Raw genomic sequence first — 18,584 nt, 5'->3', positions numbered from 1 at the left:
AGTCACTGCAAGAACTCAGCAAATCCTATTTTCCGTCTTCTCTTCCTGACCCCTGTACCCAGCAGGAGGGCTGGCGGGAAGCACCCTGCACTATTACATTCCTCATGTGTGGCTGTTGCAATTTCAGGCCAGGCTGCCTGACCCACATAACTGGGAAGCGTGTTCCTACAGAGCACCCAAGCCCAGGAAGCTGAGCTGAGGACACCCACATGTGGGCCTAGGGGAGCCCCCTGCCATCAAACCTCTGGCATGCCCACTCCTTGGCTGTGTGGCAATTAGGCCAGAGGCCAGGCTGACTCCAGATTTCTCCATTTAATAAACAGGAACCAATACAAGGCGCCTGTGCGTGCTCGCCCAGCTGACTCTCTTGCCTAAGAACTATTTTAACAACTAAGGAAGAAGAAAAAGATAAGATAACAGATGACACAGAAACGAAACAAACCTCTTCTGTGTGTGTGTACCTTCAACAAACATTTAATCCACGCCTACTACGGACCAGCCCACGCTCAGCCTTTGATTGACATTCCTAGAATGAAGAAACCAGCTGGGCTCAGGACCTGAGTTTGCAAGTGGCTTTTGCGATGTGGCAGTGAGGTCCACAGCTCTCCCACTTCACAGTTGAAGACCTGAAGCTCAAAGAGACTAACTCCCCGAACAGCACAGCCAGGGGCAGAACCCCAGCTGGGCATGTGGCCCTGAGGCCACATTAGAAAACAGTGGCATCCAGGGGGTGGCCAGCCATTGGGATCACTCGATCTTCAGCAAATAAAGCAGAGGGTGCCTTTCTGTACCTCCCAGAATGGGGGCAGAGACTCCTCGGGGTGGGGGGGGGCTCACATTCCAGGAGAGGACCCAGGCCACACAAACAAGTCAGGAGAGGACAGTGAGCTGCGGGGAAGGGAACCCCAGGAGCTACTGCAGCGGGGGGAGGGTGGGGGACACAGCCCAGGGGCCAGGAGGGCTTCCTAGGAGCCGAGCTTCATTCACATATCAGCCAGGCTCAGAAAACTGCTAAGAGTTTATCTTATCCAGGGGAAAAGAGGGGAGGGATAGTGTTCCAGGCACTGCAAGAGCGAAGGCAAAGAGGCCAGGAACCCCCGGGCACAGGGCGAGTCAGGCTGTGGGAGTGGCCAGGAGGTGGGACCTCCCTTCTGCGCCTCCTCTGGGGCCAGGCAGGAGAGCCAGGTTTATAGCAGCAGGCACTGCTGGGTACTCTGGAGCCAGAGAGTCCCTGGGCAGCATGCTGTGTGCCCTGCTCCTCCTGCCAAGCCTCCTGGGGGCCACCAGGGCCAGCCCCACCTCAGGCCCCCAGGAGTGTGCAAAGGGTTCCACGGTGTGGTGTCAGGATCTGCAGACAGCTGCCAGGTGCGGGGCCATGGGGTACTGCCAAGGGGCCGTATGGAACAAGCCCACTGTGAAGTCTCTGCCCTGCGACGTATGCCAGGACATAGCAGCCGCCGCTGGCAATGGGCTGAACCCTGACGCCACGGAGTCTGACATCCTGGCTTTGGTGATGAAAACCTGTGAGTGGCTCCCCAGCCAGGAGTCTTCAGCCGGATGCAAGTGGATGGTGGATGCCCACAGTTCAGCCGTCCTCAGCATGCTCCGCAGGGCGCCAGACAGCGCCCCGGCACAGGTGTGCACAGCACTCAGCCTCTGTGAGCCACTGCAGAGGCACCTGGCCACCCTGAGGCCACTCTCCAAAAAGGACACCTCTGAGGCTGTGGCTCCATTCATGGCCAATGGGCCCCTTAGCTTCCACCCTCCCCAGGTGCCTAAAGGAGCTCTGTGCCAAGACTGTGTACGGCAGGTCTCCCGACTGCAGGAGGCTGTCCGGTCCAACTTGACTTTGGCCAACTTGAACATCCAGGAGCAGTGTGAGTCCTTGGGGCCTGGCCTGGCTGTCCTCTGCAAGAACTACCTCTTCCAGTTTTTTGTCCCTGCTGACCAAGCACTGAGGCTTCTCCCCCCGCAGGAGCTCTGCAGGAATGGGGGATTCTGTGAGGAGCTAGGGGCGCCTGCCCGTTTGACTCAAGTAGTGGCCATGGACGGGGTCCCTTCCCTGGAGCTGGGGTTGCCAAGGAAACAGAACGAGATGCAGATGAAGGCCGGTGTGACCTGTGAGGTGTGCATGAACGTGGTGCAGAAGCTGGACCACTGGCTCATGTCCAACAGCTCTGAGCTCATGATCACCCATGCCCTGGAGCGCGTGTGCTCAGTAATGCCTGCCTCTATCACGAAGGAGTGCATCATCTTGGTGGACACCTACAGCCCCTCCTTGGTGCAGCTTGTGGCCAGAATCACCCCAGAGAAGGTGTGCAAGTTCATCCGTCTGTGTGGCAACCGGAGGCGGGCCCGGGCAGTCCATGACGCCTATGCCATCGTGCCGTCCCCAGAGTGGGACGTGGAGAACCAGGGCAGCTTCTGCAATGGGTGCAAGAGGCTGCTCACAGTGTCCTCCCACAATCTGGAGAGCAAGAGCACCAAGCGAGACATCCTGATGGCCTTCAAAGGTGGCTGCAGCATCCTGCCGCTGCCCTATATGATCCAGTGCAAGCACTTCGTCACCCAGTACGAGCCTGTGCTCATCGAGAGTCTCCAGGACATGATGGACCCCGCGACTGTGTGCAAGAAGATGGGGGCCTGCCATGGCCCCAGGACCCCACTGCTGGGCACCGACCAGTGTGCCCTGGGCCCAAGCTTCTGGTGCAGGAGCCAGGAGGCCGCCAAGCTGTGCAACGCTGTGCAACACTGCCAGAAGCACATATGGAAAGAGACGCCCCTCCACGCTGGGGAACATGCATGACCGTGGCCGCCAGAGACCCAGAGCCTGCTAGCAAGGCCCATGCGGTGGGTGCTTTCCCCGTCCCCATTTCACAAATGAAAAACTGAGGCTCCGAGGAGGGAGGCTGGGAAGAAGCAGAGGTGAAGTTTCAAGCCAGGTATTCCTGATCCCGAAAGCCTCTCTTAACTGTGCTCCACAGCTTTGCCCTCAAAAGCATCTCTACTGGACCGGAACACACTCATGTGCCCCCCTCCCCGACCCAGCCAAGGCTGCCCCTTCATCTCCAAGGCTGAGATGTTGCCAGTGGTCCCATGAGAGCCTGCCCATTGGCTCGGGTGCCCCTTTACCTTCTGCTGGATGGACGTCCGGCTGTGAGCCAGGCTGGGGTCATGGCCGGGGTGAGCAGAGGCAGGGGCGGATGGAGGCGTGGAGGGCCCATCACTAGTGGGGTCATTACCTCTTGTCAACAGCTGGGGGTGGGAGTCTGGGTCTTGCTCAGGCCAGAGCTTCTCAACCTGGAGTCCCTGGAAGTGGCTGCCAAAGGTGTGTGAGAGAGGCACGTATCCCTGGACATTTCTGGGGAGAGGTCTGGGGCTTTGGCCACATTCTCCAAGGGCTTCTGGGCTTCGGAGCAGTCCCCCCCATGTCTCGGCCACTACAGGGTCCCTCTCTCCTTGCACCCCAGACCCTCCGCTGCCCTGGTAATGAGCAGAAGGAAAGTCTTGGGGTGTGCTCAACATCAGGAGAGCAAAACATGCCAGGCAAAAGCTCCCGGGAAAAGCCGGAGGAGTCTGGGGTGGCACCGGGGTGTAGAGCAGAAAGGGCAAAGATGGTGAACACGGCCCTCCAGCTGTCCAAGCCTCAGTTTTCTAATCTGTAGAATGGGGATGATCATAACTGCCTCACAAGAATGTTGAGACAATTCACAGAAATGTTCTGGAGCCCCTTCCCCCTGAGACCGGCATTCGTGAGTCTGCTGGGACCAGAAAACCCATCTCAGGGGGCCAGCGGGGCACCCAGGAGAGCCTGGCTGTGCAAGTGCTGTATAAACCACAAGCGTCCTCCAAATGCCGTGTGCCGTGTTTTTATTCTCAGGGAAGGCGCAGATCCCAGAGCTGCTACAACAGCCCCCACCTTGCCCTGGTGCTTCCACCTCACCCCGGTGACCCCTCTGGCAGAAAGCCCCCGGGGGCTTCCAGCCGGGTTCAAGTGCTCCTGTGGGTTCTGCTCCTGCTGTGTGGCCCCCCCTAAGACAATGTGCCCCCTCCAGGAGAGCCCCTGGGCATGACCCTGCAGTATCCTTGCAGCTGGCCCAGCATCTGTGTACAGCAGGTGCTCACACATCTGGGAGCTGCACACACGAGTCCTGGGGGTGGAAGCTGGCATTTCACCTGAGGCCCATGGATTAATTCTCCTCCTGAGTAAGAGGTACTCCACGCCTGGATGGACGGGATGTGAGCGGGTGCTGTTTTCCAAGAGGCCACACCTGAGCTCTTAAGTAAACGTCGCAGGCCTGGGCCACCGCCCCAGGAACACAGGCACACTTGGCCTGAGATTCTGGTTGCCTCAAAAGTGGCCCCTGTTGGCTGAGCAGGCCTGGGCCCGCTGGGCAGTCCCACAAAAGATGAGGCCAGCAAGGGGCGGTGGTCGTGCCTGGCCACTGGATGGGCCATGGGAAGGCAGTTCTGCACCAGACTCCAAAACACAGGGGCCCAAAGTTGTTGGCCTCAGTATCTGCCTCTTCCCCTGAGACCACCCACCCTCTCCAGGAGCAGCCCCAGAGGCTCTCTGTCTGCCTGCCGGTAGGTGTCTGACACCTCTCTGGGACAGGATGGAGCCACAGGCCCTCCTGTGGCTTGGCTGTGAGTCGGGAGGATGCCTGCTGGGAAGTGTGTGTGACGTGACCTGAAATCCCCCAACAGGTCACCTGGGAGAGGCCAGGAGAGGGCAAGCACCACACCTGCCAGGTGGCCCAGCTCAGCCCACCTGCCCCACCCCAGAGCTACCTGCAGTGGGTGGTCAGGGTGTGGTGTCCCCACGCCCTCTTCCCTACCCACCCCTTGGGCCTGGGTACCAGCTGCTCCCACAGAGCCACTGAGCAAATGCGTCTCCACTAGATGGTTGCCCATGACGAACGGAGCTCACTGGCCATGACCCCACAGGCCCAGCTGCACACGCCCAGGTCATGAGCACGGCCCTGCCCCACCCCCACAGGGGCCCTCTGACCCCTCCACTCATTCATCCACCACCAAAGCTGTGGAGGCCTGTGGCAGGGTCTCAGTCACCTCTATCCCTTGTGCCCAGCACCAAGCCCAGAACACAGGAGGTGCTCTGCAAGTGTCCGTGTGGGATGGCTGCCTTGGGGGCTAAAGGCAGAGAGGCAGGAGGAGCAAGGGACGGGCCCGCTGGTGCTGATGGCAGCACCGCCATTCAGCACTGAGTCTGAGGCTTAAGGAGTCCATCCAAACCACTCCATAGCCGCTGTGTTCAGGCTGGAAAAGGCTTTTCAGGGGAGGGTGCTGTAACTGTCCAGCTGTGGGAGAGGAGATGCCAGCCCAGGGAAAGAGCAGCTGGCCCTACTGGGCCTAGAAGTTTGGGAGACCCATCCCAGCAAGGATGGGAAATCAAGACAGACGTTGAGCATGGATCTCCCAGAGGTGGTGACTGCGCCGCACAGAGGAGCATCTCTGCCTGGGAGGAGGGAGAGGGTTCCTGCCGGGCTGCCAGAGCCGGGCAGGTACCTGCACCTTCAGCCAGACACACGCTGGGCATTCTTCAGATGCCATCGTAAGGCGGAGGCCTGGGACGCCCCAGAACACCTACAGATGCTGCCCCTTGTGCTTTCTCGGCCACACCGGGGTGCAGAGGGTCTGGGGGAGCCGGGAAAAGGGCTTGGTGGTCCAGCTCTTTTTTATTTTATTTACTTATTTATTTTGGCCTGGGGCTTTTCTTAGAAGTGATGTGTTGTTAGAAACTTCAAACCAGATATAAATACACCCAATGATGTTCTCTCTTTTTTTTTTTTTTTTTTTTGGTGAATAATTTATACAAACTCAGGGCTCTCCTGGAAAGCATGGAAGAGCAGTCCGTGGGGACAGCCACCTTCAATGTGGGAATGGTGAACCCTGAGCCCAGGAGGGGCATGTCAGGGATAGCCTGTGCTGTCCACGCTCCCTCCCCCACTTTCACTTTCCGTGACCTCCAGGGATGAAAGTCAAATCTATTCCTTACAACGAGAAGCGGGCCTGGAAAAGCTTCCCCAGCACACCAGAGTGCCAGGCACCACAGGGCCCAGGACAATGGCCCCTGTGCACCGGATGGGGGTTGCCAGCCTGCTGGGCATGGCTTCAGGAGCTGTGCTGGCTTCACTCATGATCTCCCCACAGCCACCGTGAGACAGGGACTATTCTTATTCTATTCCCCAGAGGTGGATGCTGAAACCAGAGAGGTTAAATAACTTGCCTGAGGCCACACAGCCAGTAGTGGAGGGAGCAGCAGGCTCAGGGCCTGTGTTCTCTGTCCTCACACCCGTGACCCACGAGATGTCCACGAGCAAGTCCTGACCCCAGCACTCTGTGGCCGTGGTTCAGGGTCCTCATCCCTAACCTGGGTGACCCCACCTCCCCGGGTCCTCCGCAGGACTGAGGGCACCCTGTGGGAGAGGCCTGCTGGGTGCATGCACAGAGGAAGGGGCTTTTCCAGGCACGTCCTTCCACGACACCCCTGTCTTTTCTCTGTTTTTCCAGCTGGCCTCTTAAAATGCGTTTTCACTGTTATATTTTTGCAGATCTTTAAGTTACACTGTGATTTCCAGGTCTGGTAAGGCGGATTCACTTTCCCAGAGTACCTTAACCACTCTCTGCTGCTGTTTTCTTCATGTCTCCCTCACTAAATACCCTTAGAGTGGAAGAGGCGATGGGACCTGGGAAATTAGCCAAATGTTGATGCCAAGGCCCAGAGAGCACGTACGGGTGCAGGGATGCCCAGCTGCCCCCAGCCACATCTCCGGGGAGCTGGGATGGAATAGAGCGGCACCAGGGAAGCCCATGCTCAGCTCCAGCCATGCTGCAGGGGCCTCGTGATGTCACAGGCACCTTCCCCAAAGCCCTAGGCAGGGGGTGTGCAGGCCCGACCCCGTGCACACACTCACGCATGTGCCTCGATGCAGTGCGCCAAGTCAAAAGTCAACAACTCTGCCACCCCTGGAGCAACCCTTACATTCTCCTTTCCTCATTTTCCTCGCCTGTGAAATGGTCACAGCAGCCCCACATCCCTATCCAGCAGCATGGTTACCAGATTGCAGTGACAACTAATCCTGCTAGTGGACACACCCTGTGAGCCAGCCACTCAGCTCACTCAGACTGGGGAAGAGGTGCCTTCCTGGGGTCTGGGCTCCCCTGCGCCACCGCCCCCTCCTGTCTAGTCTCATCACAGCAGTGATCCTGACAAAATCTAAGTCCGGGCCAGCTCACAACCTCCTCACTCCCAGTAAAAGCAGGTAAAAGCTGAGGCCCTTACCAACCCACCATCAGCCGGGTGGACCCCACCCTGACGCAGCCCAGCCCCTCCCCTCACTCTTTCCTCTCCAGCCACCCCAGCCTGGCCTTGCACACACCCCAGGCCCACCCCAGGGCCTTTGCTTGGCTCTAGACATGCTCCTCTCACTCCCTCCTGCGGTCCAGGCCTTCCCTGCAGAACCCTGCCCAGCATCACCTCCGGACCCCACCTGCCATTCCCACCACCTCTCCACACTTGTCTTAGTCTCTGCTGCCCTCACTGCCCTCGGCCCCATAGCTGACTCTACTCGGCTATCGGGCTGTGGCCTGGCTTCCCTTGGAATGCAAGCTGCAGCAGGCAGGAGTTCATCTCAGTGGTCTCTGCCACAGTCCTGTCACCAAGACAGAGCCCAGCGTGGAACAGGCTCCATGAGCACAGGGTGAGCGAATGAGCGCTGACTCCTCTGGGACCACCTTCAGCCCTCTGGTCTGCCCTTTGTGCTGATGCCGCCCTGCGGTTGTGTGTTTCTGACAAGGCCTAGCTGTGACCATACCTTCCAGGTATATGATACGGAGTCCATCTTTCAATAAATGAATATGAATCCATTCTGCTCAGTTCCAGCAGCCGCCCCAGGGACGCTGTGCAAAACAAGGTTGTCCTCCATGGCCCAGGTGAAGCCACGGGCAGATGGGCCCCACCCCAGGACCCACAGATGACAGCTAGATGGGGCCTGGGTGTGGAAACCCAGGGAGATGGGTGCCCCCAGAAGAGCCCGCAGAGCAGACCCCAGGTGGGCGAGCCTGTGCTGCCCTCTGGCTGCATCTCAACCTCCATCCCCCGCCCTCAGGGGTGGTGATATGGTTCGGATGGCTGCCCCCTCCAAAGCTCATGTTGAAATGTGATTCCCACCACTGCAATCGGGCCTGGTCTGGGTGTGGGATCGTCGGGGAGGGGCCCTCAGGAAAGGCTCTCCATGCCACCCCCCCAGTGATGAATGAGTCCTCCCTCAGTTCACGTGAGATCTGCCTCCCACTCCCTTGCCCCCTGCCTCCATCTGACACTCCTGCTCCCTCGTTACCTTCCATCATGACTGGAAGCTTCCCGAGGCTCACACGGAGCAGATCCCAGCACCCCACCTCCTGGGGTGTCCTGCATAACCAATGAAACCCAGACTCAGGCATTTCTTTATAGCAATCCAAGAACACCCCAACAAAGATGGTCAGCTGCCAAAGGCAGGAGGAAGTATGCTCCAAGTCCCAGGCTTGGCCCCTGCCACCGTCTCATCCCGTCCCTATGAGGTGCTCTGGCCCATCCTCCCACTGCTGAAACTCAGGAGTGAAGTCGGGGACAGTAGGCCCCCCTCCCTTTCCAAACCTCTGCAGCCCAGGGAGGGATGGCGCTCTTGCCCGAGGCCCCAGGCCTATGCTTAGATCACATTTAGGGTCTGGATCCGAAGCAAGGGATGGGGTGAAAACAGCCACGTTCAGTGACTCAAAGCCTCCCCAGAGCCTGAGTCCAGCCACATAAGACTTTGCTCTTCTCTTACCGAGGGGCCCCCTAGGTCACCCTCCACATGCCCACAATGGATATGCCGCCATTAACGCTACCCTGGAGCTCTGGCTGTGCCAGGATTCTCCCCAGCACTTCTCAAACTCTCCAGATCCAGGCTGTCACCCTGGGAGGCCGTGGCCGAGGGCAGGCGAGGGCTGAATGGAACCACCGCTCTCCCTGTGCCCCTCGCCACTAAGCCCTTCCTTGGCGGGAGGGGCCCAGCCTCCATGGCTGCCCCAGGAAGCCTGTCCTCAGGGCCCCATCGCTCCAAAACACATCCCCCCACTGTTATCCGGGTTCAGGCCCCGCTCAGCACAACTGGGCATTGCCGGAGCAGATGTGGACTCTGGGAGGCCAGATGTTAATGCAGAGAAACACGGGCTTCACTGCCGGTGCGGGAGGGCCTCGCCTCACCATTCACTACCTGTGTGACCCTGGGCAAGCCACTGACCAGCCCACAGCCTCAGGCATCCCATAAGTACACAAAGAGGGTAAAGGTACCCTCTCTTGTGGGGTTTGTCCAGGGAGGAAATGAAGTGACTGCATCGAGCACACCCCAGGGCCCGGCACACACAAGACACCCAGTACACGTGCTATTTCCATCGGGCTGATGACACCAACCCTGCCTGAGCTTCCTACCGAGGGAGAATGCTGGAGGGTCTTGCTGTGTTGCTCAGGCTGGTCTTAAGTTCCCGGCTTCAACCAATCCTCCTGCTTCAGCCTCCCGAAGTATTGGGATTACAAGTGTGAGCCACACCTGGCCTACAACACTTTGCAGCATGGTTCTTAGTAATGGGCCCCCAGGGGCCACCCTCAGTGGGGCAGTGTGTGCTGGGAAGGCCTCTTCAGGAGCTGGACGGTCTCCCTGACCTGCAAAGCCAGCAAAGCCATCCTCAGGCCTCCCCTGGCTCAGAGCCGCCAGCCCCGGGATCCGATGGGCCACTCACTGAGGGTGGGAAAAATGTCTCAGGAACAGGAGACCCAGGGCTTTCCCCCACCCCAGGTAAAACACAGGCCCTGGCCCGCAACTCCCGGCCTCCCCACCTTCACCTCTGGGTCTACAGCCACAGGGCAGCCTTGTGAGTGCATCTGTTTCTGGAGGACACACTGATGAACAGCAAGCGATGGAGAATGAAAACCACAACACCACCCATGCCTCCAGCATCCCGGGGGAGAAGACCCAGGAGCTGGCCCTCCCGAGACCTGTGCTCCGGGTCTAACTCCCCAGGACGGGATCATGATGCCTTTGTGCCTCAGTTTCCCTTCTGAGGCTGGACTAGACTGGGGCACAAGCTCAGAGAGCGCCACGGCCTGGAAGTGTGGACGAGGCAGAGCCTAGGCCCCACCCAGTGGGCCGTCCCTGCCTCGGGGTGCTTGCCTGCTGCCGCCTCTTCCTCGTTTCTCCAGCGAGGTGGGGACCCCAGGCTGCTCATGTGAGAACTCGCAATTCCTAAATGCTGACAGCTCAGTCCACTGCGGCCCGGGCCAAACCAAACCCATCTGAAGACTGAGCTGGGCCCTCTGCAGGCCTTGAATTTCCCGCTGTAAAATGAGTGTGATTCGGCGCCTGGGCCTCCTGACAACCATTTGACGGTTCAGAAACCTCTGACGTTTCTTTGTGAGACCCAGGAAGGTGTCGGGCTCCTAATCCGGGAGGGGTTAGGTATCATTTATTTAGGACAGCGGGAGTAACTGCAAATGAAGGGGAAAGTCTCGCCACTCCCAAACCAGTTTCTCAGACCGACATTCCCAGGACACGGGGGAAACCAAAACCAGGACAGCAGAAGCAAAGGCGCCTTCCACAGGCAAGGCCCTTTATCGGGGTCATCTCATCTCAAGGGGACATCTCTTGCCCAGGCTGCGGCTGTGGAGACAGAGCAGGTGCTTGCCAAAGGCCACACAGGCCAGTCCTGGGGTCTCCGGAGCCCAGGGTCACCCCACAGCGATCAAGGGCCAGGGATTTGGGGCATTCAGCAAAACTGAAAACGGAGGCTCCTGCACAGTGTGCTGTTCCTGGTGGATTCTGGTATGGGAGGATCTGAGGCTCTGGGTCGTGAGAGGCTGGAGAGAGCAGGAGGGAGGAGGCACCCCTGCAGCCTGTGGAATCCGGCAACTTCCGGAACTGCACCAACATCCTGCGTCCCTGAGCTCGGCCCACAGATGGGGCAAGGTCACAGAAGGCCGGGGATCCATTCCGCCTTCCTGCTGACCCCGCAGCCCTCTGGGGCACAGCACCCGTGCCAGTGTCCTGGGAGCAGAATGCCTGCCCCTCGGGAGGCGGTGCCGGGCACTGTGTGGTCCAATGTCCCTCAAGCCTTGATTTTAGGGCAGGCCCCAACACGCACTCACTGGGCAGCCTTCCTTGGGCATGTGGGGGCCCGCGTGTGCTGAAGGCATGGTAGGGAGGGCTTAAGGAGGTCTCCCATGCAGAATGCCCACCACTACGGTGCCCGCACACTCTAACTGCTTTGTCGTGCTGAGAGCCCCGGCTCAGGGTCTCTGGGCTGGGGAGCTGCTTGAGCCCTGTGGAGGGCGGGGGTCACACGTCACTTTAGCAGAGGGGGGCGCTCCTGCCACCATGAGGAGGTGAGGAGCGGCAAAGAGGAGGGCTCTGCCACCCACACACTAGGTGACTTGGGAAAGCCTCTAGATCTTTCCAAGCCTGCATTTCCTCCCCCAATTCAGAGGACTGTGTGGACCCAGATTTTACAGCCAAGGGGCCGGGCACAGTGTCCACACTGGGTGGAGAGAGGCAGTGACGCCAGAGGGACAATGGGATGTTTCCACGGTCACACAGAGCTCAGGCCCAGAGAGCCCAGGCTGCAGACAAAGCTTGCCAGTCCTTCCTGCCCACGACTGCCTGCCATCGTGGGGTTTCCTGAAGGATCTACAATGTCCACCCCACCCTACCCTTCAGACGAGGAGCCAGAGGCTCAGAGGGAGCTTAGAGCTTGCCTAGAGTCACACAGCTAATGATGGCAGAGTCCCCTCGCTGGGCCAAGCCTGCAGCTCTGTCCCACCACCCGCTCCTCACACATGGCCAGGAACAATGTGAGACCCATGGTGACGGGCCAGGGACCAAGGTCCTGGGAAAAGCTGGCAACATCCCACTCTCCGCTGGGTAAGCAGCATCCTCCCAGCTGTGCACAGACCCATGGATGCCAGGACACAGAGCGCCGTGCCATCCTCCTAAACCACAGCATGCCGGGGCCCTTGCTGAGGAGCGAGGAGTGTGCCTCTTCCCAACGCCGCATGTGATGATGTCACTTTGGCAGCTTGACGCTGGCCGCCATGCTGGGAGAACTTACACCGTGAAAACTGGCCAACATTACAAATCAGTGTTGCTGGGTTTTTGTTTTTTTATTTTTTTTTTCTGGAGTGCTGATTGTTCAACATTCACCAGCACACCACTCTTCCTAAAGAAACAAGCTGAAGAAAGTCATCCACCCCAGAGCTCACCGTGGGGCAGCCTGGGTCTCCCCGAGCACCGACTCATGCCAGCTGCTAGGCCGGGGTAGGGCTGGTCCCAGGCACGAAACTGACCTGTCCCCCAAAGATGCAAGCCGGCATCTCAGACAGAACAAATGAAAAGTCCAGTCTCAGCTGGGCGTGGTGGTACACACCTGTAATGCAAGCACTTAGGGAGGCTGGGATGGGAGCACTGCTTGGGGCCAGGAGTTCAAGCCTCCAGTGAGTTATAAGCATCACTGCACTCCAGCCTGGGCGACCGAGCGAGACCCTGTCTCTAAAAAGCAAAAACCTCCGGCCCCAGCTTTCCATTCCGCGGGAGGGCTCTAGGCACTGGAATCCAACAGTGAACCACACAGCCAGGGATACTGCTCCCTCGAGCCTGTCACCTAATGGAGCAGACACGCAGGCCACAGATAAAGAAATAATAACAATCATAATGTTCCAACAGGAAACTGCATGAAAATAATATCATCATCGATAATGCATTGAAGTCCTGAGCAGTTATGATCAGTGCAATGAAGAGAAAACAGCACGGAGCCAGAGCCTCCAACAGGGAGGGCACCTTCCCCTACAGTGGATGGGTGGGGGGAGTGGCTCAGAGGAGGTGGCCTTCAGCTGGCACCTGAGGCATCAGAGCCAGCAGATCAGGAGCAGTTCCCTGGGAGGGATGAGCTGGGGTGAAGGCTGGGAAGTGGAGAGAGGGGTGTGGGGTGGGGGAGGGGTGGCAGGTGCTGGGGCGGGTGCATACCAGGGCCTTTAGAGAACCGGCCATCGAGAGGGACCGTGGTCTGCGGATCCCTGCAGGGTGCCCTGGGGGCTGCATGGACCTCCGGGTGTGCTGAGAAGCCCTGAGTCCGTTATCACCAGGCAGTGACGAGGACTCTGTGCTCTCTGAAGTTCACTTTGGTGTTGGAATGGACTCTCGGGGGCAAGGGCAGGCTCAGGGAGACCTGGGTTGTGGCGTCCAGGCGAGAGACGGTGGTGCCACAGGATGGGAGAGGAGGTCCCTGTTCCGGGACATCCTGGAGGAATTGTGGGTGGATGAGATGAGGGAGATACTAAGGAGTGTGTGGGTCTGAGAGATGGCCTGGATGGCAACCTGGCCCAGCATCACACACAAGGGGATTAGGGCAGGAGCACCGAGGGGGCCTGGGGCCACGCCTACCTCTGCCCCCAGCTCTGACTTGCACTGTAGGGCGTCTCAAACTTGAGTGTAGACCCCAGCCCGGTCCACACACCTCCTTCTCTAGGCAGCCATCATGGGCCCACGGGCAGTGTCCATGGAAAGGAAGGCCAGGGGAGGGGTCTGCCCAGGCTGTAGAAGTGGGCAGGGCATCCAGGACCTAGAGGAGGCTGCAGGCTCCGGGGAGCACATTCCCCCAGCCTGGGGGCCCCTTGTCCCAGAGAAGGGCACGGCCCGAGGAGGCCGAGTTGGGCTCTGACACAAAGCAGCCCAGTGGCCCACTCGAGAGGGCAGTGACAGGAGAAGGTCAGAGGACAGACGGTGACAGAGACACAGGTTCTGACAGGCTGAACCCAGGCAGCGTGTCTGACCACGTTAGGTGGGTGACGATTAACCCGCACAAGGTGGTGGACTTGGTTTTCCAAAATGCAGGGCTCATGGAGGAAAAGTAGCAAAGGGGGCACCGACCATGCTGGAATGCGCCGGTTTGGTCCAACCCCTCCCACTTCAGTTCACAAATGAGGAGGTGGGGGTCGACAAGGGAAGCGAGCGCCTCAAGGTCGACCATAGGGGAGGGAGCGTGAGGCCCAGCCCTGCCCCCGCCCCTGCCCTCCCTCTCCTGCAAGCCCGCCCCAGGCCCTGCCCTCCCTCTCCTGCAAGCCCGCCCCAGCCCCTGCCCTCCCTCTCCTGCAAGCCCGCCCCAGGCCCTGCCCTCCCTCTCCTGCAAGCCCGCCCCAGCCCCTGCCCTCCCTCTCCTGCAAGCCCGCCCCAGGCCCTGCCCTCCCTCTCCTGCAAGCCCACCCCAGGCCCTGCCCTCCCTCTCCTGCAAGCCTGCTGGATTTCATTTGCAAGGTGGCAGGCAGGAGGCCTCAGTGACAGGAGCCCTCCAGACAGGAGGAGGCCAAAGCAGGAACAGGGAGACCAGAGAGGGGCGGCAGTGGCCATCCCACAGAGCCGGCGGGGGCTCCAGACCCCAGGGCCGAGCCTGTGCACAGTCACTCGCTGTCCCCAGAGCCACTGGAGAGGGAGGCGAGGCTGTGGCTTTGGAGACGCACAAAGGGAGTTACGGGGGGCAAGAACGTCACCCCCCACACTCCCATTGCCAAGAAGTACAGTGCTGCGAAAGAATGACCATGAATGACCATGGCAAATATTCCCTGGTGCTGGCTAGAAGCCAGGTCTGGGCTCTGTGTTTTACATCCATTACCACTGGACCCAGCAACCCAGGCAAGTCTATTATCACAGATGGAGTAAACCAGGCTCAGAGGGGGAAAGTCACTTCCCCAAGGCCACACAGTTAACGAGAGGCAGAGCCAGGACTGGAACTCAGATCTCTCAGGTCCACAAGCCTGCGTTCTTAGCCACTTCTCATGCACTCTCTCTAGAGCAGAGAGGAGACACAGGAGAAGCTGTGGCAACAGGGACTCTCGTGGGAAACGCATGGCGTGGTGTACCAGATGACCCAGGTGGGGTGCCCCCTCTGACTCACTGCAGAGCCCAGTGCCTTCTCTGGGCCTTCAGCCAACAGCTTGTGCTGGGGACCCAAGCAGAAGTTTATATGCAAACACTGTGTGGGCAAGGGATGGAGCGAAACAGCCCTAGGGTCCCTGAGCACCCAAGAGAGAACTGGGAACCAGGCCCAGGGCTCCATCTCCAAGGGGGAGAACAGAACCAAACACTAGTGATGGCAAACATCTGCTGGTGCGCACATGCTGAGTGGGGCACTGGGCACCCTGCTGTCCCCTGCAACGGCAGGCAGAGGAGACAGGCGGGCGGAGGAGGCAAACGAGAGGCTCTGCACCAAGCCGAGAACCTACTTAAGCTTTGAGTGGCATCACACATGCCATGCGGGCTCCAGCTTGTGACAGTGGCAGGCAGGCTGGCTGGCGGGGCATGGCAGACAAGGTCTGAGAAGAGGCCTCAGGACTACGTGGGCCCTGAATCCCACAGAGTCCTCTCCAGGGATGTGACTGCCACTGCCCTAGCTTGCAAGATGGGGCCCGGGGCTCAGAGGAGGCAATGGGCTCAGTGGGGTCAGGAAAGAGGACAAGCAGGCAAGGTGTGCAGCCCCTCCAGTAACACCAAATCTCCTGCCATGGCCACACTGGACCCCCTGCCTTCCTGAGCCCCATGAGGTCTGCCTCCAGCTGCACATGAAAAAAGCTTCCAGAACCTCTCCAGTGCCCCCACATGTCCACTGGCTGCTGTGCCAACTGGACCTGAGCCCTGGACACTCTCTGAGTCTCAGCTAGCTCTCCCGGGACCTGTGCCCAGCCAGGATATGGCTTGGTGCTTTCACTGCTTGATCTCATCCAAGGCTCCCACAAACCTGCACAGTGGAGAATATCACTGTGCCCATTTTACAGATGCAGACTCTGAGGCCCAGAGAGCCCTAGGTGGGAGATGGGGGAGACCGCTTGACGCTCAGGTCTGCTGGCTCCAAAACTGGTGTTGCTGCAGCCATTTTCTACTGGAGCCAGCTGGGTGTTCACAAGCCAAACCCTTGCCCCCCAGGCATACGGTGGACTACATTTCCCAACCTCCCCTGCAGATGGGAGCAGCCCAGTGGATGAGATCTGGCTGATAGAGTGTGGCTGGAAGTCCTCTGTGTATAATCCATGCTGTCTGGTCTCCCCGGCCTGCTAGACTGGAGGACTCTTAGGCCCTGGTTAGCGGGAGAGGAGTGTGCAGAGCTACAGGATGGACGGAATCTGAGTCCCTGCATCACAGTGCTCAGAGGAGAGCTGCCCAGGAAGCACCTGGCTAGGAACACCCACATTGGACCATTGCACAAGTGAGAAACTTCATCCTAGGAAGCCACTGAATCACTGGGGCTCTTTGCTATAGCAGCAAGCCCACCCTGACATAGCTTGCTGCCTCTTAGATCCAGAGATCTGGCTTCCGTCTACACTTTCCTGCAGACCCAGCATGTCTCAGCCAAGTCCTTGGACCAGTGCAGAGAGGCCTGTTTGTCTGAGATGGGCTTGCCAATCTGCAGTTCAGATGACACCAGCTCACCTTGGAAGAAGGCTGACTCAAAACACCAGTGTTTACAGAGGAAAACTGAGAAACTGATGAGCTTCCACAGGAAGAAATTCATGTGCTCCAGAGATTATGGGCTCTTTATTGCAACACTTTGCAAATAGGCGGAGGATTGGATGCCTGGAGCACTGACTGCAAAGGTCAACCAGAGCATGTGGTCCATTCAATACAGGGCCCAGTGCTACAACCTCAGAGGCCACGCTTTCTCTATCACCTGAGCTCTGGCCATGTGTCTCTCAACAAAGCTCACACAGCCTTTCCTGGTTCCTCCAGTGTCCAAGGCCAGCCAGACTCCATGAGAGACCTCCACCCGGTAGAAAGTTCTTCTCCAGATGGAGTCCTGGATCCTAGCTTTGCCCTCAGGACCCTATGGCACTGCCTGTCTCCTGAACCCCAGAAAGCACTCAGCAGTTGGGAACTAGCCTCATGCCTTCTCTTCTCCAAACCAAATAACTCTGTTGAAAAAAATGGCTGCAATTCATCCCCTCCCTGTATCCACACCCATTTGCAATGGTCCTTCCTTCAATAAGTGGAGTTATTTCCCCGCTTTTTGAATAAAGGTCAATCTTTGTGATTTGCTTTGGTCAATGAAATTTGCAGAAGTGACCTTACGTGACTTCCAAGTCCATGCCTTGAGACCTATGTGCTGCCGTTCTTTCTTGAACCTCTGCCCGGGTGCCCTGTGTATATAAGCCCAGGCTAACCTGCTGGAGGATAAGAGTCATGTGGCCCAGTCTTCCCCATTGCCCCAGGCAAAGGCCAGCCAAGCCTCAGAAACAGAGCCACCAAGATAACTGGATGCTTACTACAGATGCACGATTGAGCCTAGTCAATAACCAAAGATCCAGCCAGCTGAGCCCAGCCCACACTGCCCATTCACAGAATCATAAGCTCAATGAATGGCTGTTGTTTTAATCTACAAATCTGGGGGGGTCATTTGTTATACAGCAAAAGCTAACTGATATATCACCCTCACTGCACCTTCAATGGTTCATCCTGCAGAGGGCACAGCTTCCAGCACCTCTGATTTCTGAGCTAGACTTTTTGAGACATGACACTATTTTTATAAGGGTCCTCGTGGAGTGGAGACAATGGCCTCTGTGACCCCCACAGTCCTGCGCCCCACCAACTCCACCTCGCACTTAATGTCCCATCCATTGTCAGTTTCTCAGACTTTGCGTGTGTGGCCTGCTCTGAAATACTCCCTCTAACTGTTGGCTAACTTAGATTCATCCTGAAGTCTTGGCGGGAGAGCACTTCCCCCAGGCCAGCCAGCCTGACCCCTGGGCCTGCATTACTGCTCCGTCCCGTGCACTTCCACAGCACTTCCTCCCTATGGGACGCCTCCTGTCACTGAATGGGCATCACCCGGTGACTTGTCTGCCTCCCTGCTAGAATGTGAGCCCCATGGGGACAGAGGCTTGTCTGCCTCATTCAACAATGAATCTCCAGAGTCTAGGGTACACCTGAAATGTGCTGAGTGCTCAGAAAAACTCAGAAAAAAGGGAAGGAGGAAGGGAAGGTGGGTGGGGTGCGGAGGAGGAGAAAGAGGTGACGGCATAACTGGTAAGAGCCTCCAGCTGATGGCACCTGACACAGACCGAGTGCCTGGTAAGTGTTTCATAAACATCTGATGAGCCAGACAACACCAGCCATGAAGCTCCACTGACCCCAGGGCCCCTCTAGCCTTCCGCTGGTTCACTTTTATGTTTTCCTGTGGCATCAGCTGAAAACTGGTTGCCCCTTGGTGGTGCTGCCCCCTGTCACCCTTCACATGCCCTGGGAGCCTTTGCTGACCCGTTCCCTACTGGAGCTGGCTCAGGGGCCTCTTCCTCTCACTCCTCATTGAATTGAAAAGGGTGACTCAGCTCTCTGCATCTTCTGCAGATGGGAGAGGCCTGATGCAGGGACCACAGGAGTGCACGCCTGGGCAAGCCAAGGCCCAGCAAGGTCAGGGGTAGTGATAGGGGCCAAGGGCCACGTTCCAGGAGGAGCAGATCTCACAGTCACTGAGGACCTCACAAAGCACCTTTGCCCCATCTCAGCAGACCCATT

The 18,584-nt window shown here is 58.4% G+C and overlaps 2 protein-coding genes across 4 annotated transcripts in view; one reads left to right on the top strand and one right to left on the bottom strand.

The window, feature by feature from the left end:
- SORCS2 (sortilin related VPS10 domain containing receptor 2) overlaps nucleotides 1-18,584 on the bottom strand; it is a 537,963-nt gene that overhangs the window by 301,531 nt on the left and 217,848 nt on the right. The gene's annotated exons all lie outside the window — the stretch shown is intronic.
- PSAPL1 (prosaposin like 1) lies at nucleotides 1,153-5,786 on the top strand. The gene has a single exon (XM_030801234.1). It carries the CDS (start codon nucleotides 1,241-1,243, stop codon nucleotides 2,804-2,806), a length of 1,566 nt encoding a protein of 521 aa, XP_030657094.1. The 5' UTR covers nucleotides 1,153-1,240; the 3' UTR covers nucleotides 2,807-5,786.

The sequence above is a fragment of the Nomascus leucogenys genome, chromosome 20 (genome assembly GCF_006542625.1).
Source record: "Nomascus leucogenys isolate Asia chromosome 20, Asia_NLE_v1, whole genome shotgun sequence".
Classification (NCBI taxonomy): domain Eukaryota; kingdom Metazoa; phylum Chordata; class Mammalia; order Primates; family Hylobatidae; genus Nomascus; species Nomascus leucogenys.
The sequence above is the reverse complement of the archived record's forward strand: the minus strand, read 5'-3'. Positions and strand labels throughout refer to the sequence as shown.